The sequence below is a fragment of the Emys orbicularis genome, chromosome 10 (genome assembly GCF_028017835.1).
Source record: "Emys orbicularis isolate rEmyOrb1 chromosome 10, rEmyOrb1.hap1, whole genome shotgun sequence".
In the NCBI taxonomy this organism is placed as follows: Eukaryota; Metazoa; Chordata; order Testudines; family Emydidae; genus Emys; species Emys orbicularis.
The window spans coordinates 22608856-22631029 of record NC_088692.1 but is presented as its reverse complement, the minus strand read 5'-3'; the positions used below and the strand labels follow the sequence as shown (position 1 = coordinate 22631029).

At 40.6% G+C, this 22174-nt stretch overlaps 1 protein-coding gene across 2 annotated transcripts in view; it reads left to right on the top strand.

The window, feature by feature from the left end:
- PARN (poly(A)-specific ribonuclease) overlaps positions 1 to 22174 on the top strand; it is a 146679-nt gene that overhangs the window by 60002 nt on the left and 64503 nt on the right. For both annotated transcript variants that reach the window (XM_065411737.1, XM_065411738.1), the window contains exon 21: positions 6564 to 6638. In XM_065411737.1, coding sequence (XP_065267809.1) covers positions 6564 to 6638 — 75 coding nt within the window. The remainder of the gene's footprint in view (positions 1 to 6563; positions 6639 to 22174) is intronic.

The window sequence follows — 22174 nt, the reverse complement described above, 5'->3', positions numbered from 1 at the left end:
ATGAGTCAGTCCAGGGTCCATCGCAGATGCCTTCCTCCTCCTGTGGGGGGGCAGCCTGCTCTATGCTTTTCCACCAATTCTGCTTGTCCACAAGGTGTTCCTCAAGATCCACAGGGACTTGGGCCCGAGTCATACTGATAGTGCCGGCGTGGCCGCGCCCCGCTGGTCCCGGATCTGATCACACAGGACCATGGCTGACTCCGGCACTCGAATCTAGAGTCGCTCCACCTCATGGCCTGGATGCTCAGTGGCTAAACACCGTGGAACTGTCCTGCTTGGATCAACTCAGACAAGTCCTCTTTGGTAGTAGAAAGCCCTCCACCAGGGCAACGTGCCTTGCCAAGTGGAAACTGTTCTCCATCTGGGCAGTCAGTCGACGTTGCTCACCCCCATACCGTTCATACTGGACTACCTCCTTCACCTAAAACAACAAAACCTGTCCCTGTCATCAGTAAGGGTCCACTTAGCTGCCATCTCCGCCTTCCATCCAGGCACAGACGGCTTCTTGGTCTTCACAGATCCTCTAGTCAGTCATTTCCTCAAGGGCCTGGACAGGCTCTTCCTGCAGACACATCAGCCTGTCCCGGCATGGGACCTTAATCTAGTCCTTTCCAGACTTACGGGCCCTCCATTTGAACACTGGCGACGTGTTCCCTGCTCTATCTCTCGTACAAGGTCGCGTTCCTCGTGGCAATTACCTTGGCTAGACAGGTATCGGAGCTCAGGGCCCTCACATCCGAGGCCCCTTACACAGTTTTTCATAAGGACAAGGTCCAACTCAGACCTCACCCGGTCTTTCTCCCTAAGGTTGTCTCCCAGTTTCACATGGGCCAGGACATCTTCCTCCCAGTGTTTTATCCCAAGCCACGCTCCTCCGATACGGAGCGCAGGCTGCACTCACTGGATGTATGTAGGGCCCTAGCCTTCTACGTAGAGAGGACTAAGTTGTTCCGGAAGTCCGTCCAACTCTTTGTGGCCGTGGTGGACAGAATGAAAGGTCTCCCTGTCTCTTCTCAACGCATCTCGTCTTGGATCACATCCTGCATTCGGGAGTATTACAGCCTGGCGAGGGTGCCCGCCCTGCCGATTACCGCCCACTCTACCAGGGCCCAGGCCTCCTCGGCGGTGTTCCTGGCGCAAGTCCCCACCCAGGAAATCTGCAGGGCGGCTATGTGGTCCTTGATGCATACGACGCACTATGCAATTACACAACAGGCCAGAGACGATGTGGCCTTTGGACGTGCTGTGCTCCAATCAGTGCATGACTCCGGCCCCACCTCCTGAGCTTTGGCTTGTGAGTCACCTGGTTGAAATGGACATGAATAATCACTCGAAGAAGAAAAACGGTTACTCATTTTCTCTTAACTGTTCTTGGAGATGCGTTGTTCATGTCCATTCCAATACCCACCCTCCTACCCTTCTGTTGGAATAGCCGGCAAGAAGGAACTGAGGAGTTGGAGGTTTGGCAGGGCCCTGTATTGGGCGCCATGAAGGTGCCACTCCAGGGGGCGCCCAGGCCGACCCTACGGACACTGCTAAGGGAAAAATCTTCCGGCTGGCGTGCACGCGGTGAGCGCACACCTGGTTGGAATGGACATGAACAACACATCTCAAAGAACAACAGTTACGAGAAAGTGAGTAACCGTTTTTTACTGCACAGGTGAGTAACTGCCTCTTCTTTGTTCCTGGAAGTATACACGTTTCCATTTAGCCGTATTAAAACATGTATTGTTTGCTTCTGCCCAGTTTACCAAGCGGTCTAGATTGCTCTGTATCAGTGACCAATCCTCTTCGTTATTTATCACTCCTCCTGTTATTGTTGTCATGATTTTAACATGTTTCATGCTGCATTTTTTTAACGAGTTTTCTTACCCTGGCTAAATGATATTTTTAAAACTTTCATAATGAGTGCAGGTTAGAACCCAAAGAAATCTCGGCACAGGACTGTGAAATCCCTTAAAACATTATTTTTACCTCTTTAGCTTGAAATAGTATTAAATATTCAACAGTGTCATTTGATGACAAATGTGATATACTTAACCAAGGTTTTATGCTGAATTCATAGCCTTTGTTTAGTCCTTGCTAATTATAGGTAACTTAGACTCAAAGTATTGTCAAACTATTGCCAAACTCTTCCTTTTTTTTAAATTCACCAGAATGAGTGAGTTGGACTTAATCAGACTTAACATAGCATTTTGCTAGTGCAAGAGAATTATTTAGTTGGGGAGGAAAAATGGATGCTAATCTGTTTTCATTGTCTAAGCTTGGTGATGTTCAAAATGTGAAATGCACAAATAACACGGGATTTTTTTAAAATTCAGTTTTAATAATTCAGGTGTTACATAGATTTTGACTTCTTAAAGTCACTTTAAACCAACATTTGAAACATATATTGAAAAACCTTATGTACACCTGCACACCTATACTTCATATTCCACGTTGCTTGGTTGTAACACCACTGTTGCTTGAGCATTTGTCTTCAAGGTTTACTAATTATGATAGTGTTTTAATGGCTGTCATAAAATTAATATTTAATCTAACTTTATAACTTTTGCATTTTAAAAATAAAAATGGTATTTTAAGGTGAACTACCCAGTTTTTTTTATTTTTTTTTTTTTATTTTTTTAAACCCTTCTAGTATAGTAATATGTACTAAATACTTCCCATATACTCTGGAGGAATTCAGCATGTATTAAAGAAATTTTAGGAAAGGTTATACAGGTCACCGTGAAAGTTTTCCATTCTGTTTGTGCTCTGAGCATTTCTGGCCTTTCCTTTCCTTTCCCAACTGAAGATAGGTTTCTTGACCACCCCTTCTAGCTGTTCTTGCTATCTTTGTACTCTGTCCTCTAGCCAGAAAGTTGAAATGTATAGTTTCTATTAACTGTTCTCAGTTACATTAGCTGGCAAATGCTGTACAAGTACCTGCACTAACCCCCTGCCCACAAGATAAAGACTTAAACTGTTTCCACTGTCCCAAAGTGTCAGGTGAACAGGTGTCCAAAAGTTGCTTGCAGCTTCATGGTGACCTATATAGTACTCAGCCAATCTTTAATATGAAAACAGGGAGAGTCTTAGCATATCCTTCCATACATATTGTTTGAATAATGTATAATTCACTTAGGCATTATAGTGCAATGTGCTGTCCCAAAAGATAATTCCCGTATTTTCGGTTGTCACATAATTTTAATTTAAGGAAAATAAATTTAAAAACTAAAATATTGAAACCAAATATTAACATGGCAGCTTTTCCTCAGAAATGGCGGATTTAAGTCTCATCTCCTGACATTTGGATAAAATAAATTCTAACAACACTTAAAAGTTAAGCTGTAAACTTTTTTTAATGAGGGGAAAAATCTGTTTGACAACTTGTGACCTTGTAGGCTAGGCTAAAATGTCACTTCTTAGATTGTAGAAGACAGTTGGCCTGTATTAGATGTCTCAAAACTGAGAACTCTCTCTGGCTCAACCCTCTCCTGCTAGTGTTCTGTACTCTAGTGAATGTCAAATATTTGGCTTGGTATTGCAGTATGTAAGTTGGCATCCAGCTGTGTTTTTGCTAAATACTGTACTTGCAGCACAGCTGTCTATTTTTCAGACATCTATTATCCTTTCACCATCCTCATGAAATATGCAATATTTGTAAAATTTATCGAGAATGCTTGCCAGATTTGCTGGATGATCTAGCTTACTATTCTCTCCTGCTTCTATGAGCCTATTTCTCTTCAGTTAACATGCTTTTAATCAAAGGTCAGCTTAAATATGAGCAAACTTCTTTTGCATGGACTCTCTGATCAGCATGAGGAATTGCATAAGAATTCCTTTTGGGGTTCGCTCACTTTGGATTGCAGATTTTTATGTTCATGCCTCAAAATAATAATTAACCTAGTATCTCTTAACATCCCTCGTACTGATGGATTAAAAATGGTGAAATGAGCAAGTATCAAGGAAAATGAGTACCAGTTGGATCAGAATCAAGTAGTGAAGGGTAGAACTGTAGAATGGCAAATGCAGGAAGACTTGAAAGATGCGACATGACCATCCAACTGCATGCCAATGAAACAAGTTAATATGAATTCATCGTAATTAAATCATATTGAAAAAAAAGATGGTGCATTACATAATCAGTACAGTAAACTGTTTTAAGATCTGTTTGGAGCAGGGTTAAAGTGGCCAGGAAAAGGTTTCTTCTGTCTAGTGTGAGGTTAACAGATCATTACCAGATGCATATTGTGCACTCACCTCTCTACTCTTTTGCCTGACTCTGAATCCTTATACACCGCTACCTCGATATAATGTGACCCGATATAACACGAATTCAGATATAACACGGTAAAGCAGTGTTCCGGGGGGAAGGGGGAGGCTGCGCACTATGGTGGATCAAAGCAAGTTCAATATAACGCGGTAAGATTTTTTGGCTCCCGAGGACAGCGTTATATCGAGGTAGAGGTGTACTCAAAGAACTGTTATGCCACCTGCAAGGCTAGTAGCATAATTTTCCCCACTGTACTGAATCCCCACAGGAGGGCAGGGATCCACATTCCTAAAACATCCTAGACTATTAGAATAATGGAGAAGATTGAACCTCTTGAAATGCGATGTAGTATAAACATAACTTCAGAGAACTTGCGCTTAAGTGATAAACTTTATTTACAGGATGATTGAGCTTTCTGTTATGAAAGCTCAGTGGGGCTGTCAGAAACCATATTGAATCAATTATGTTTCTTGGGGTCTTCAGATTATTGTAATTTACATCCTGAACACCTGGCCCACTCAGAGGTACAGTACTTAACTTGCAAACTAGAGAATAAAAAGTTCAGGATGTTTAATCATAGCAAAAAAGAGCATCACTTTATTATCTGACTAAGCTTCAAAAAGCATTCTGTAATAGGATGGAAAGCTAAAATTATTAAACTAACTTACACTTGGAATCAGAGTTTCTATCAGTAATGATCTGAGAAGATTGTTAATTTGTGGTTGAGATTTAATTGAGACAAACTTTGTCTGTCTGGGCATGCTATATTTTGCTGTTTCTAGTCGCATGCCTCAAGGCCTACTTTGGAATTGGATTTGTAGTTGTAAATTGAGCTAGGCTGGCAGAAGCACTCCTATGCTAGTATAAACTGTGTCTACAGTAGGAGGGTTTGCTGGTATAGCTATGCCAGCAAAAGTTTTCTAGGGTGGAAACGGCCTTAAACAACCTTCAGGTTCAGGTCTATGGTCTTGGACAAAGTCAATTACACAAATGTATTTCTACTCAGAGCTGTTTGTCTAGTCTGCAAGACTTTCTTACCCCTCCTTTGGGACAGCAAGATCCCAACAGAGACAACATGATGGTGATGCATTATATAAACAGAGGGGTGCAAGATATTCCCCCTTATATCATGAAGCAGTTTATTTTGTGAGAATGGTGCATTCTTCATTAAATCAACCCAATAGCTCTTTATTTCACCTGAGATTTTAATGTGCTGCTGCTGCTGTTGTTTTTAATGGACCCTTCTTTTGAATCTTTCATCATATTTGCTATATTATCTCTCTGTAAGCAACATTTTTAGTGGCTATCACTTTAGCTAACAATGAATGAAAAACAGGCTTTGGTGATGGCCCCCTGCCCCGATATGCTGTATTCCATAAGGACAGAGTTATAATTAGGCTGTACCTGTAGCTTTTACCAAAAAAATTCAGATTATCATTTAAGTTAGTTTATACATCTGCCAGTATTTTTCCCAAGCTGCCTGACTCTCCCACAGAGACTAAGTTTTATACACATAAATAAGAGGACAAGGCTCTAATAACATTATTTAAAACAGTCATTCTGAAACTTGCAGGCTTGTGGTAGCTTTTGCTAATAAATCCAAGGAATGATCTGTTGCCACTTAGACGCTCTCAAAGTAGGTTTCAGTTTGTATTTAAGTTTCTTACATTTTGAGCAAAGTAATCCTCCCTTTTCAAGCTAGTGCAGGTACTCCTATGACTCATTTTAGGGGAATCTCTATTTCTGAGAAGTAGAGCAGTTACTTAGAGTTTTGCTCATATATTTACCAATCACTACTCCATTGTAGGAGCTTCTAGATCAAATTAGGCAGGTCTGTCTTAGTTGTTTTTTAGATAGGAGTCTTATCACCCAGCTCCTTGGGTTAACTGCTGGTCAGTCACTAATAGCGGTATGCAGGTGGACAAATGCTTGCAGAGGTTACCTAACTTACAGTAAGTGGAGTGGTGGTTTAGAGATGCTTTTGTCCACGTGGATACTATGACCCACCCTCCTTCCCCACTTGTAACTAAGTCTTCTACCTGGATGCCTATATTACTGAAGGAAATGAGTGGAGGTTGAGGATGCTCAGTGCTTCATGCCCACTCATGGTTAAAAGATTCTGGGCTCATGTATGTGAGGGGTACGCATTACAGTAAGATCCAAGTGGACATAATCATCTCAAACTCTAGTTACTAGAAGGCCTGTGACTTTATCCATCCCATGGCACATCAGTACATGGAGTGAACCTGTTAGATTATGTGAAATGTCATAACTGTTGTGATGATTCTTGTTTTATCTGCATTTTTAGGTAATATTCAGGTATCTTGGATTGATGATACATCAGCATTTGTGTCACTTAGCCAGCCAGAACAAGTACAAATAGGTAAGTGTTACTGGAATCACCTCATTGTAAGGTTTGCCTGTTGGCACAATAAACAGACATTGAAAGTGTTGCTACTGTCTCTTCTAAAATTCCTCAGTCCATAATTTCCTTCTAGCTGGAAAAAAGTAGGAATTTCATTTGCCACTATGTTTCTCTTAATAAGCCGCTGTCACTTTGTATCAACCATTTCTCTTTATGTATGAGTACCATTGACATAACAGCAATACAAACAGGTATGGGAATTTTGTTGAGCTATTAGAGACAGTTGAGGTAGACAGGGATTCAGAACTAATTTGTTCTCCTGCCCAGATTGCTTCCTGAGCATCATAAAAGAAGCCAGCAGAATGGGTAGGTTCCAAGGGGCAAAGAACTGTGAAGTCCAGCAGTATTATGCAGAGGATAACCAGGCTGTTGTAGCCCCAATGCATGTGTTGGGTTTATAGGCTTCACTGCAACTAGTTGAGTAGTTCTTGTAGTAAAACATACTGAAACTCCACGTTTTCCCTATCCACATTGCTACCTGCATATTCTAGAACTGGAAGGGACCTCGAGAGGTCATCTAGTCCAGTCCCCTGCACTTGTGGCAGGACTAATTATCTAGACAATTCCTGACAGGTGTTTGTCTAACCTGCTCTTAAAAATCTCCAACGATGGAGATTCCACAACCTCCCTAGACAATTTATTCCAGTGCTTAACCACCCTAACAGTTAGGAAGTTTTTCCTAATGTCCAACCTAAACCTCCCTTGCTGCAATTTAAGCCCATTGCTTCTTATTCTATCCTCAGAGGTTAAGAAGAACCATTTTTCTTCCTCCTCCTTGTAACAACCTTTTAGATACTTCAAAAATTGTCCCTTGTCTTCTTTTTCAGACTAAACAAACCCAATTCCCTGGCTCCCAGTTTCTTTTCTCCTCCTCTTTCTCTCCCCTTCCTCACTAAGCCTACCAAATGGTAGTCTCTGTAGAGCAAAATTGTGAAGGTTTTCACTAGCTGTCTGTGTCCCCAATTACCTTTAAGGTGTGACATATCTGCTTAGATTTGTTTCATGATCTACCAAAGGCATCAGCAGTACAGAGTACCCTTCTGTCTTTATTGTAGAAGAGGACTAAATCATTTTAGGAAAGATGAAAATTAGTTTTTACTTAATTTGGGCTGCCAATGTTTGAACATTCACATGCTTAAAACATGATTCTGTTTGTGTTCCATCTCTACTTGAGTGCTTGTGTAAGTCCACTTTCTAGCGTGAGCATCTTAAGTTTGCTTAGCTCTTACTTATCGTACTAAATACTTAGTGAGCTTTGCCAAGCTGCTCACTATTGCTGACTTTCCTTGGTGCCAAAGAGTTGATTGGCTTATTACCAAAACCAAGTTTTGCAAAGGCATTTTCTCATCAGTAGCTTGTTGAAGAAAACATCAAATGATCTTAAAGCAAGAACACAAAGGCTGTGTACAGCTGAATAGGTAGAAATATGCCTAAATACTTCAGATGGCAAACTTCATTCACTTTAAATCAAATTCAGGTATTAAATCTAACTTTCTCTAATAGTATAACTGTATTATGGTAGTTGGTTGAGATATTACAAACAGAACACTTTATTGTGTTATGCAATTTGTAGCACTGTTCTGAAATGCTATGTGACAGTCATAGCCTAATATCATAGGTTGTTTTCCCTTTTGACAATCATTCAGGGAACTTGCCAACTCACCTGTGGAGTAAATCCATGGAGTCTAGTGAAAGAGATGAGGGGAGGTATCCGTGGTCACAAATCTCCAAACAGTTGAGTTGTTGAATGCATTTTTCTCTGAGTAGTTATTGATTCTGACACAGAAAATAGAAAACAGACTCATCATCCTATTGGACAGAATACTTTATATTAATGTTTAAACATTGTAACCTTACTTAATCCTCATTTCAATTTCATACTGATAAGTAGTCAATGACCTTCTTTAAAACACTGACCTCTAGACACACACAAGGCCCCAATAGGGAAATTACTGCTCACTATGAGAAGTGGAATGAGAGCACTGTTTACTTACAAAAGTTTAAAAAAAAAAAAAATTCAGAAAATAAAGTGGCTAAATAAGTGGCTCATTCTTGAGTGAATTTAAAAAATTGACTGCATATACATATGCTTGCTTTGGGAATCAAAATACATTAATTTACATTTTACAGTTCACTGCTACCATATAGTAAACCTAAGTTAAGATGCACCTCAATTGGGTAGCTAATTCAAACTATCAAGTTAGTGACCCTGAGAAGGGTGTAAATCAGTGCTTCTCAAGCTGTGGCCCACCGGCTGTTTGTGGCCCAATCAGCACACAGCTGCGGCCCATGTGACATCCGCAGGACCATATAGGTAGTATGTATATTGTTTGGATGCAGCCCACATAACACATGGAGAGCTGCATATGTGATCCACAATGGTACATAGGTTGAGAACTACTGGTGTAAATCACTTTAATCAGGCAGAATTATTTTGTCTAGTGCCTAAAGAGTGAGTGTGTGTGTGTGTGTGTTACTTTCATTCAAGTTCTTTGATTTTAGTTAACCAAGGTAATTGTAATCAGAAGTGTAAAACTAGGGCCTGTCTATGTAGTCCCTCAAAAGTATTCTGCACTATAAGCTGGCATGGTTAGTGGTCAGATAACTGGTCCCTGTCATTAAAGGGTTTACAGTGTTAGACGTGACATATAGGGAATGATATTAGACAAGCAATAGTTCTAAAAACTTTAGCCATACCCAGTATAAGGCTGTAAGATTACTACTTTACTTGCCTAGTATTCCATTTTATTTATTGGCTTATTGATTTTTTTTTTTTCAGATGGTTAGGAACAAAACATTTCCCATGAAGACATTTGAAAACAAGTTTTCATTGAAAATTTTCTCAGTAAATCTCCTGGTTTTCATCAAAAAACTGACTAACTTGAGTTTTCAGTTTTTTGATGTAAACCCCAAAAATGTCATTAATTGGACATGTCCTGTGGGCATTTTTTGACAAAAACCATTTGTCAAAAGTTTCAAATGAGAAATTTTGACCAGCTGCAGATGTTTGATTTATATCTTGCTTTGCATCATAGTTTGTGCTGCTTAAACTGTATTTACTGCAGAAAATAGCATCAGCATTAGCATGCTAATCAACTGGGCCTTGAAGAAGGCTGGATTGTATTTGGAGTCAAAGTGGTCATTTCAGGTGCAGTGAACAGAGCACACATCATAATGGTGAAAGGAGCTGATAGAGTAATGGGCTTAGTGTTGTGTGATGGGCAAAGAGACCATACATGTAGGCAGGATCAGAGCTGAACAGGACATTGAATTTGAGTTGACGGGATTGAGCCATATCTCATGTAAGAAAACTCCAAGGAATGAAGGACTCTGGGAGGAGAGTAGTGCTTGCTGCTCTAGCTACAACTAATGTTAAATGATTTTAGCAGCTATGTTTTGAGTACAGTGTAGTGGTGAGATCCAGGTAGGCACCAGAGAAGGGTGGTGTGATAGTCCAGGTAGAGATTAACAGAGAATGGACATGTGTTTTTGCAATAGGGATGCAAAGGAGAAGGAGATTCTGAGATGTTAAAGGTTAGTTTTTAAATTATAAAGTTCGTTGGATTTGATTTGGTAGGTAAGTTTAGGATTGGAAATATGCATTACATTTTTACAAGGTAAAACCTAATGGGTCATTTTAACTTAAAGGTATGTCTGCACTGGATCTGAAGGCGTAATTTCCAGCTTAGGTAGACCTAATAATAATAATAATAATAATAATTAATAATAAGTAATGGAGATATCCCATCTCCTAGAACTGGAAGGGACCTTGAAAGGTCATCAAGTCCAGCCCCCTGCCTTCACTAGCAGGACCAAGTACTGATTTTGCCCCAGATCCCCAAGTGGCCCCCTCAAGGATTGAACTCACAACCCTGGGTTTAGCAGGCCAATGCTCAAACCACTGAGCGCTAGCTTCCATCTCCAGCATCATCTCCAGGATACTGACAGATTCTGAGGATGGGATTTTCTTTCATTATCCCTTAATAATGATCAAAAGAAGAATTTGTGAAAATGCTTTTACAAACTTGTTAAATTGGTCCTGAAGTGGAATTTGACAGTTGACTTAACGTGCAAATTCACATCAGCAAGTCCATGCCTGTGTCAGTCAGTGTGCAGGTGGCAAAATTCATTGAGTTTTACATGAGAACCCCTCAAGCAGGACCATATGCAGAAAGGCTATAATAATGTAATAATAATTCATAACCACTGAAAATTGTACATTGAACTAATACTATCAAACAGTTCAGAAGAGATGGGGGAGCAGCGGGAAATCTCAAAATTAATATAATCCTTGTATTTTAGTCTTTGTAGGTTGACTGTAAACAAATCTAAAAGGCCCTTTATGACTTCCTATGACTGACTTTTGTGGGCTGCCTGCAAATCTGTATAGTTCATCAAGGTGGTTGGTTGGAAGTGGGCAGGACTTTCAGTAAAGACAAGTTCTTCAAGTATGTCAGTGTGAAACATGCTGTAGGTGCACATGAGCCTCAAATGCATGAGACTGGATTTTTTTGGTTAGCAATGTCCATCGAAGCCACACGTGCCCTGTTCCACCTTGTGCTCCTATAGAAGGGCACAGAGGGCGTTCCTCTTACCACCCATTGCAGCAAGATGGAACCTAGCTGCTCTCTAACCTGCTAGATTTTACCTTAGGCTACATTTCTCCAGATTCTTCTGAGAAACTTTAGAACAACCTTTATTTTAATTTAGTCACCTTAGCCTGTTCAAGCACTTGTTGGACTGCAAGTTGCTAATCAGATTTCCCTGTAAATCCTCTCTGAACAGGGATTTAGAAATGGCAGACTTCAAATTCTCCTTCCTCATCCCTCTTCAGGGACTCTTCTCACAAGAGCCTATTGCAAACGGACTTGGCCTTATTGCTTTGTCTAGTAGCCACAGAGGAGGTCTCCCAGGAATACAGTGAAGAGGCTTCTACTGATATTTCTTCATAATGAATAAAAATGGGGGCCGGAGGGAATCTTTGTCCTTTCTTAGGTCTGAAGAGACTGCACAAAGATATATATTCTGTCTCAGGTTCAGGACGGTAATACTTGTGTCCATCATTCCAAAACCACGACTCATTCGTGGCTCCTCATCCACCTGGCCCATAGGAAACACCAAAGCTTCACAGTGGGACCCAACCGCTATCAAAACAGGGTTCTGCCCTTGAGATGCTCAACAGCACTGAGTTTTCACCAACTAACGACAAATCTAATGAAACTGAATCCACACCTACCAATATCTAGACTGGCAGATCAGAGGCAAGTCCTGGGAGAAGACTGAAATGCCCCCAGATATCATGTCTTCTCCATTTTTTCCTGTTTTAGGACTCATGGTGATCTATGAGAAGTCTATCATCTGTAGTGATGTGAGATGGAGTCTCCTCCTATTGGCAGAGGCAGTTTTGGTTTTCTGATCTCCTGCAGCTGTGCAGTCAGTTTCCCCTACACCTTCCCACCTGTCTAGACCTACTATTGCAAAACTAGGGTCAAAATTACATCCAGGCCCTCAGACATTTTACCTGACAGGCTGGATGAGCAAGACTGACCGGTTCAGATGATTTTTTTTACAAAGTTGGAAAGCTTCCACCAGAGACTTACCCCTGAAAGTGGAAAAGATTTTTCCGAATAGGCAGCCTGAAACAAAGTGAGCACAGTGGAGACCCTGATGATAAAGATTCTGGACAACATACTGCTGCTGAAGAAAGCAGGCCTAGCCTTTGTACTCTTAAAGTCCAACTGGCAGTGTGCAATGTCCTGATACTGTCATATTCTGTTTTTTCACATCCTGTGTTATCAAAATTCCTCAGGGGCCTTCATGTCTGCCTTCTGATTAGAGACCAAAGTCTCATGTGGGATCTCAGTGTTGTCCTCTTAGAGCTCATGTAGGTTCCCTTTGAACCCTTATCAGGATGCTCATTGTACCACCCCACATTCAACTGTCTGAATCATAGCTATCATATCAGCATGGAGAGTCAGTGAAATGCAGGCCCTTGTGGCTGAACTGCCATACATATCGTTCCAGAGGTACAAGGAAGTGACGAAACCTCACCCTAAGTCTCCGAATTCCCTTTGAACTGTTTTATTACCTTACCAGTTACCTTATTGAAGCCACATTCCTCACTGGGGGGGAAAAAAGAAGCTTCATATACTGGATATGTCCAGGGCCCTGCTTTATTTCCTCAACAGAACCAAGCCTTTGAGATTCTCTCCCCGCCTCCTCATGGCCATATCTGGCACATCAAAAGGCAAAACCATCTCTTCATAGAGAATCTCAAAATGGTTCATACATTGTATTTTCACCTGCTATCAGTTGGCTGGGAAACCTCTCCCTCTGAATGTCAAGACACTCCACCAAGGCATACTTCAGCACATTCTGCCTCCTACAGAGTGAGCTGATCTTTTGAGGTCAGTAAGGTAGCTATGTGGAGCCAAACTACTGACCTTTGTTGAGCATTATGCACTTGATATGGCTGTAATGGAAGATGCTAGTTTGGAAGAGTGGTACTCCAGTCGGTTTGACTGATACAACTGAGACTTCATACCTACCATCCGGGAAGGGTACTTCTTGCCAGTGATCTACAGTGAGATCCACACTGACATGTACTTGAAAAAAGAATGGTTACTTTACCTCACAATAACCGTGCTTCTCTGAGATGTTGTAGTCAATGGGGGTCTCATAACTCACCTCCATCCCCACTTCTCAAAGTCCTCAGCTACATGGACTTTGAATTGTGAGGAAACTAAGAGGATTGCGGCCACTCCACCCTTTATGCCCTGATATGGGAGCACAGAGTATGGGAGCACAGAGTATATGGGAGCACAGAGTATATGCAGCTTGGATAGATGCTGCTGCTATAAATAAATAAATTTGGTCTTGCTGAAGCGCATAGGATCCACACTGACTAAAATATCTTAATGAAGCACAGTTACTGTAGAATAAGTAATAGCTTTTTTTGTTCTGATTTAGAAATTTAATCAGGATTGAATTATGGTAGTGTTGCCTTGACCTACAGTATACCATGAGACTGACAACACCATAAATGCTGGGTGGTTCAGGGTTTGAGACCTGAAAGACTTGCCAGTAAGAAATCTGAGGGTAAACTGCATGTGAAAGAATTCATAGCACTTTTCTAGCACAATATGTTCTGTTTTAACTGGGTTTTAGTCAAGGCAGAAAATCCTCATCCTTTTAAAATAACATTACCAAACACATACCGTATATACTCATTCATTAGCCCGTTCGTTTATAAGCCGACCCCCCAAAATGGATAGGTAAAAATAGCAAAAACTGTATGACCCTTTCATAAGCCGACCCTATATTTCAGAGGTTGGAAAACTTTGGCTCCCGGCCCGTCAGGGGCCAATGGGACCTGCGGGAAGTGGCGCGTCATTGACTGGGAACGGTGAACCACGGCCACGGGGAGCTGAGGGGCTCCATGCCTGCAGACGCTCCAGGTAAACAAAACTACAATGTATTAGATAAGGGATCGGCAATGTTTGGCACACAGCCCGCCAGGGTAAGCAACCTTGTGGGCCAGGCCGGTTTGTTTACCTGCTGCGTCCACAGGTTCTGCCGATCGCGGCTCCTACTGGCTGTGGTTCGCCGCTCCAGGCCAGTGGGGGCGGCGGGAAACGGCACGAGCTGAGGGATGTGCTGGCTGCCGCTTACTGCCACCCCCATTGGCCTGGAGCGGTGAACTGCGGCCAGTGGGAGCTGTGATTGGCCAAACCTGCGGACACGGCAGGTAGACAAACCGGCCCGGCCTGCCAGGGCGCTTACCCTGGCGGCCCGTGTGCCAAAGGTTGCCAGTCCTTGTATTAGATATTCAATTCAATGATTCCATAGAGTTTAAAATCATCAAATTTTGGTGTAGACCCATTTATAAGCCGACCCCCGCTCTTTGATGTGTCACGTTTTTTACCAAAAATATTCGGCTTATGAACGACTATATACGATAATAATATTTTAAAAGGTTTCAAGTCTCTTCCAGTTTTAATTTTGATACAGTGTGTATAATTAAAATGGGAGAAGGGATTTATAGTGTTTGCTTAGGTGCCTGTTAATCTGGAGAAATGTCATCAAGGTTGCCTGAAAGTACATTGCTTTCAGAATAAATGTTGAAGTGCTGCACATGTGAATAAAAGGTGTTATTAGTCCATTTTCCTAAGCATGGTAGTAAATGAAGTTTTGGGGTTCCATATTTCTTCTAGTCTCCCTGCTGCATTTTTTCTTAACTGCCAGCTCTGTAAGCTCAACTTGGGATCTGAAAGTCAAGCTGGGTCCTCTTTCATTCACAGATCAAGAAAGATTCTGTAAGCAGAACATGACCATTTGAATGATGTGACCCTGTTTGGAATCTGCTTATCTTCTCATAGATATATTGGCTCTACCGTGCTGATGGAAGTAAAATAAATGTAGCTTTTGAAGTGAGCAGAGTCCAGATCACACATAGACCAGGTCTATTGAATAAGGTGCCACTTTCACATAAATTCATTTATGCAGTCAACTACCCACCATGCTGCAACTGTTACCACATAGATATAATTCAGTTTTCAAAAGTAATTCAGTGAAACTATGTAGTGGTTGGAGAGAGGACAAATTCTGACTTTCTCCTGTAGCAATTCCAGTTTAAACAGGTAGAAAATTCTTTGTGACTGGTAAGGGGCCATTGAAAACAAACATCTGAAATTTGTGGATAAGTGGCTGCAACTTTATTCAACAGTGTACTAAGGCAAGATAACTCGGAGGATAATTTCTGAGGGCAGCATTACTGATAGTAAAGATAGAACAGGTACATGATCACCTTTGACCACAGGATCAAAGATAGAACAGGTCATCTTCAATGGCTTCCTCATGTAGGATCACTTCCAGAGCCTTTCAAAATTTCCAGATCATGACCAATCCACTTAACCAAAATCCATATGAGTAGTCCTATTCTACAGCCTGCCAGGTCAAGTCTTAGTGCCACTGAGCTCTGTAAAAGTGTTTGGGAATCCCTGCAGGTCTAATCCTACCTCCTGGATGGAGAGGGCAGAAACACAGTACTCAGTAAAAAGCAACAGAGGGTCCTGTGCACCTTTAAGACTAACAGAAGTATTGGGAGCATAAGCTTTCGTGGGTAAGAACCTCATTTCTTCAGATGCAAGAAGTGAGGTTCTTACCCACGAAAGCTTATGCTACCAATACTTCTGTTAGTCTTAAAGGTGCCACAGGACCCTCTGTTGCTTTTTACAGATTCAGACTAACACGGCTACCCCTCTGATACTTAGTACTCAGTAGATATCAATGGTTTGCTGTCAAATTGGTAGGATGTCTAGTGAGATCGCACAGGGGTCTGCCCTGGGTCTGGAATTAGTCAATATTTTCATTAATGACTTGGATAATGGGGTGGGGAGTATGCTTATAAAATTTGTGGGTGACACCAAGCTGTGAGGGATTGTTAAAACTTTAGAGGACAGGTTTAGAATTCAAAATCTGAGCATTGGTCGGAAATCAACATGATGAAATTCAATAGACAAGTGCAAAGTACTGCACTTAGGAAGGAAAAATCAGATGGACTACTACAAAACGGGGAATAACTGGTAGGTGGTAGTACTACTGAAAATTGGGTTATAGTGGATCACAAATTGAATACAAGTTGTCAGTGATAGGTCAGGTTTTTCTAAACCTGACAAGTTGTCAGTGATAGGTCAGGTTTTCCTTTTATGAGGAAGGGTTAAATTGGGTATGTTCAGTCTTGAGAAAAGAAGACCGTGATGGGACCTGATAAGCCTTCAGATATGCTAATGGCTTTTATAAACAGGACTGTGATCTGTTGTTCTGTCTGTTGAAGGTAGGATAAGAAGTAATTGGTTTAATCTGCAGCTAGGGAAGTTTAGGTTTGATACTGGGAAAAACTTAACTATAAGGTTAGTTAAATGCTGGATTATGTTATGAAGGGAGGTTGTGGAATCCCCATCATAGGAGATTTTAAAGAACAGGTTGGACAAAGACCCGTCGGGGATGGTCTAGGTATACTTAGACAAGCTTTCGAGCTTACACGGTACTCTTCAGATCATGAAGAGCTCTATGTAAGCTCGAAGCTTATCTCTGTCACAAACTCAGGTTGGTCCAATAAAAGATATTTCCTCACCCAACTTGTGTCTCTAATATCCTGGGACCAACATGGCTACAAAAACACTGCGTGCGTGTGTGTGTGTGTGTGTATATATATATATATATTAACTTTAAGTTTGTTCTGCAGCAAAATGCAAAGGTTTGAGATAAAATGTGGACATTGCAAATGGAATTCATAACTGACCTATACTGTGTAGACAGTTTTTGATTTTTTTAAATTTCAAAGTGTGTAAATTGGAGGCTGAGTTACTTGGCACCATAGTGTGACCACATGCGAGTTAGATAGCAATCACTATAACACAATGAAAACTTTCTAACTTGTGTCACTTTACCTTTAGTAGCTTATTTTTTCTATAAAAAGTTATAGAAATATATCACATTACTACATTTTGCTCAAGTCAGTTTTCATGTGCTTGGATTACTTGTATGTGAAAAGGTAACAAAGAATACTATCTTATTTTCTATTTTTTATAAAGCCAATGCACATGCTTAAGTAAAAGAATATAGTGCTAGATGAATGTGTGTGCTTTGTCCTCTCCGTTTTGAAATAGAGCAGAACAGTGTTCACCAGAAAGTTAGAAATGTTATTAATCACTTAAAAGAAAACAAAATAAGCCCCAGCTCTGTCTTCAAATATATGAAATCTATAAATGCTAGATCTATAGAAAATTTCATGCATGCAATTGAGAACTGTGTTTAGCATAGCATAAGTGGAAGTCTTTTCAGAATACTTGGCAGGAGTTAAATTCTTGCGCCACCTTCTGAAGTCAAAAGTGGGCATAAAATGTACTTTGACCAACAATCTCAACCCCTATACAGGGAGCAGGCAACTGGATATCTAGCAATCTCATTTCTAGTGCCACTCCTGCTTTCTTCCTCCCCTAACCCATAAATTCTTCTAAATAGCTAATTGTTTCTATAACACTCAGCTTGGCAGCAAAAGTCAGTCATTCAAAACACCTAAGAGTTCCATGTTTTAATTTTTTGTACTGTCCAAAGGCTGTGTTTAACATCCAGTAAGAACTAGTGACCCCTTGTGTTGCGCATCTAAAGGTCTTTTTGGTTCTCCCATTCCTGCACTGCCATGTGCCAGCCTCTTCAACATCTGCAAGGTCAGATCAATTTCTTTTCTCAGGATAATAGTTCTTGTCCTCCATGCAATCTCTACCATTGCTTTCAAATACCTTAAATAAGGCAAAGTTTAATTGGCATAATAGAAAATGTATGAATATCTTCATAAAAACATAACCAAGCAAAAATTGTGAAATTTATAGGTAGCATCCAATAGATTATTTTCGTATACAAGATATGTGCTGAACATACCAACCATATTTTGAGACCCGTTTTCAGCTCCTAAACAGACATGATCCCGTACAGGTATAGACATAATCAGACTGAGAAAGAAAGGTAATATTAGTGGCTGGAGGGGAACTGCATGTGTTGGAGAGGATGGAAAGAGGAGTTTGCAATATAATCATGATGGGAGATGTAAGGGCTTGTCTATGAAGTGCAGCAATGCACGCTGCGGGGATGGGATTTCTAAAGCGCACTGTGTAGACAAACTTAGATCATCATTCATGAACTGGTCTATGTTGGCCTTGCTTGTGTACACTAAAAGTTTCCTGGTGCACTTTAACTTAGATTTGGAGAGGCCTGTATGAAAGGATTTACTTCTCTCACAAGTGCTGTTCAAAACAATACCAAGGAGGGGGATTGGCTCTCTGCCATACCAGTCATAAGAGCCCCAAGTCCCTTTTTGTTTCTGCTCCTTTAAATCCTTTACCAATCCATTTTATCTGATCACCATATCCCTTCCCTGTGCTGGACATCTGCCCCACACCTATGTAATGAGTTGATATCATAGCCTAACCCCTGTTTCATGTCTTCCCAAACTATGCCCCCAACTTGCTGTGGGGAAGATGAATAAGCCCCCACCTCACCTTGGCCAGTCTGTGGTGAGGGAAAAAATTCCTTCACAGCCGCCTGTGAAAGGAGCGATTAGCATAATGCCCACAGTAGGTTATGACAAAGCCTGGTATTAAACTACCCACATCGGCTTTTCCTGCACTGGCATGGACCTAAATAGTCCCTTCTCTTCCAGTGACTGGGACGAGGGATGGGGCAGTGTCCCCACGCTGACCTAGTCTGAAGCTGCTGCAACAAGTCACTCTCTGGCTATCTAGCCTTTAAAGTGGCCACACACCTTTTCCTACAAGCCAAACAATGCCCCCCACCTCCTATGTGAGGTGAGGTCATTCTGCTTATGTGCCTATAGCAAAAAATAATTTTTGTTCTTGGTAGTTGAACAGTTGCGTAGAGCTCAGTTTGACTTGTGGGTAGATGTGAAATTTGACGTACCTTGTCTGATCTGTTTTTTCAGTCGTGTAACTTATCTGATGATAGCAAAAGACTTAATTCTACGCTAGCAACTCAGACTACATGAGTGGTGCCAGTCAGCATGCACATGATGGAAGAGAAACATCTTGATAAGGGAGCAGATTTTGGTTTCCTGCTTACAAGGGGCTATGAATAGCAAGCAATTTAATTTTAAAGGACCCTTTAACATCCTTATGTTAAAAAGTATTTTCTATAGTGCTATAAGTGTAACATGAGCTTAAAAAGTAATAATTGATTATAACTGATAAACACCTTTGTCTTATAAACTCTGAAGAATTTGATTTAGTATTTGGACCTTTGGCTCAGACCATTTTTCGTGTATGTAGAAAATGCTATGCTACTTGTATGCAGGTTAGATTTTTGTGTGTGTCCTACATGGGGTAGCTTTTTATGGTTGTCTGACATTTTAAAAATATAAATTAGTTTTAATGAAACTACCTATTTGAGCATTGTTGAAAAGCCTATTGGTTTCACTTAATTCACTTGCAGACCTCTCAATTTACAGTGCTCACTTTTAGTATCTGATACCTCTAAATCATCCAAATGAGGCACATAATCTTCTTAAGCTAAAATAACCAGAATAAAAGTATAGGTATTTCAAATTATGGAAAAGTGTGTTCCTTATGACCTGGCACTTTCTTCACTACTGAGGCATCTGATAAATCCAATAACATGCCGTGTAATTAGTGATGGAGTTCAAATATGGCATTGAAGTTTATTTAACAAAACTCCCCAAGCAAAAATGAACTAGCTGTAAGTCTTGAACATCCATATTTTGAGGGAAAACATCTACTAAAGAAAAGAGTCCCGCATGCTAATAAGTCCATCTTAGTTTTCATCAGTTTTGTATGGAGTACATTTTAAATAACTAAGAATAAATGTTCACGAAACACTGTTGGAGGCTCCACTATGTAAATCATAACACTAACTTCTCCAGCATTCTGGCTAGTACACAGTGTTCTAGAGCATATAAAAAATAATGCGTGCCAAGTTTGTCTACTGCCAACATCTGAGTTGTAACATTTCTCAGATCTTCATTGACTACATAAGTGTTAAGCCTTGTTTCTATGGATTCTTGTCTGGTTTTGGAATTTTTAAAGAATTTTGTCTTCTAACCTGAAAACTACAGGTGTTTTGTGTTTTTTGTTTCAACTCCCATCAAAATAGTCAGTTAATTTGGAAACTAAATGTCCCTAGCATTAGTAAAATAACTTCACAAGGAGGATCTACCCTGGAAGGTGTTTTAATTTGGCTCTTTGGGAAAAGTCTGGGGAAAACTGGTTGCTGTTAGAATACCAAGATAGGGTTTGGCTCAAATGTGAGGGTGGAGTGGTTGAAAACCATTGTCACTCATTTTTAGGGCCCAGCTCTTTTCTGATCTAGTGTGTTTGGCTGCCTATATATATATTTATAGGCAGGCGGGACAGCAGAGAGGAGGGTGCTGAGGTATTATTATGTTTAACTCTTGCATTCCCTTTTCCTTGGACCTCAGCTTAATTCTTTGCTGAAGCACAGGCCAGAATTCTGTCTTTTTAGAATTTTCTAGAAAGCATTACACAATTAAACCTCGGGGCTTCTGTATGTAAACTCTGAATGCAACTCTAAAATAACAGTTCCTATAGTAAACAAAACTTTAATACACACACAGATGCTTTTTTTGGAATATTTGTAAGTTATCGGTCCTTATACAAACTTCTCCTCTTTGTTACTGTTACATACATTTAAATGCAAAGTTTCAACATAACACCTACAGTTCTGTACTTTAGTACACACATTTCCCTCTGATTTTCTTAGAGATGATTTCTCCCTTTCTGTAGTGTGGTCATATGTAGTGTGTCACCCGGATTCTTCAGAGCTTGAGAAGAATGGCAGCATCTCTGTTCTTCTCCAAACACTTCAGAGTCTTGTTAGCAAGCAACTCTGAGGATCCTTACAGCTAGCAGCATTCCAGCCTTTGGGTTAATAGTTGACTGGACTCAGATGCTGATGAAACAAATCTGTAGCCTGTATCCAAACTGGCAAAGATCAGCATATAAAAATAGTTATTCCCTAGATTTCTATAAGGCTATCACTCTGGAGGGCTGTATCTTATCCCCATAAGATGAGTTATGCTAGTTAAGAATATCATAGTGTTATAGAAATGTAGGGCTGGAAGGCACCTTCAGAGGTCCTCAAGTCCAGCCTGCTGTACAGAGGCAGGACCAAGTAAATCTAGACCATTCCTGAGAGGTGTTTCTTCAACTTTGTTCTTAAAAACCTCCACAAACTGCCTTGGAAGCTTTTTCCACAGTTTAACTACCCTTTCTTCATAGGTCAGATTTTCTAAACATTTTTATAATTTTAGCTGCTCTCATCTGGAGTGTCTCTAATTTGTGCACACCTTTCCTAAAGCGTGGCATCTAGAATTGGATGCAGTATTCCAGCTCAGGCCTCACGAGTACCAACCAAGTAGCATGGGACAATTATCTCCCATTTCTTACATACAACACTCCTGTTAATACACCTCTGAATATTAGCCTTTTTTGCAACTGCATCACATTGTTGACTCACATTCAATTTGTGATCCACTCTAACCCCAGCTCTTTTTCAGATCCTACCAAGCCAGTTATTCTCCATTTTGTAGTTGCACATTTGATTTTTTCCTTCCTAAGTGTAGTACGAATTTCATGTTGATTTTTAGATCAGTTCTGCAATTTATCGACATCGTTTTAAATTCTGATTCTGTTCTCCAAAGTGCTTGGTACCCCTACCAGCTTGGTATCGTCAGAGATTTTATAAGTGTGCTCTGCACTCTATTATCCAAATCATTTAAGAAAATATTGAATAGTTTCATACCCAGGACTGACCCCTGCAGGATCCTACTAGATACACCCTCCCAGTTTGACAGAGAAGAGTTGATAACTACTCTGAGTACAGTCTTTCAACTGACTAAGAACTTCCCTCTTATCTTTAACTGGAACAAAATCCCAGTTAAAAGC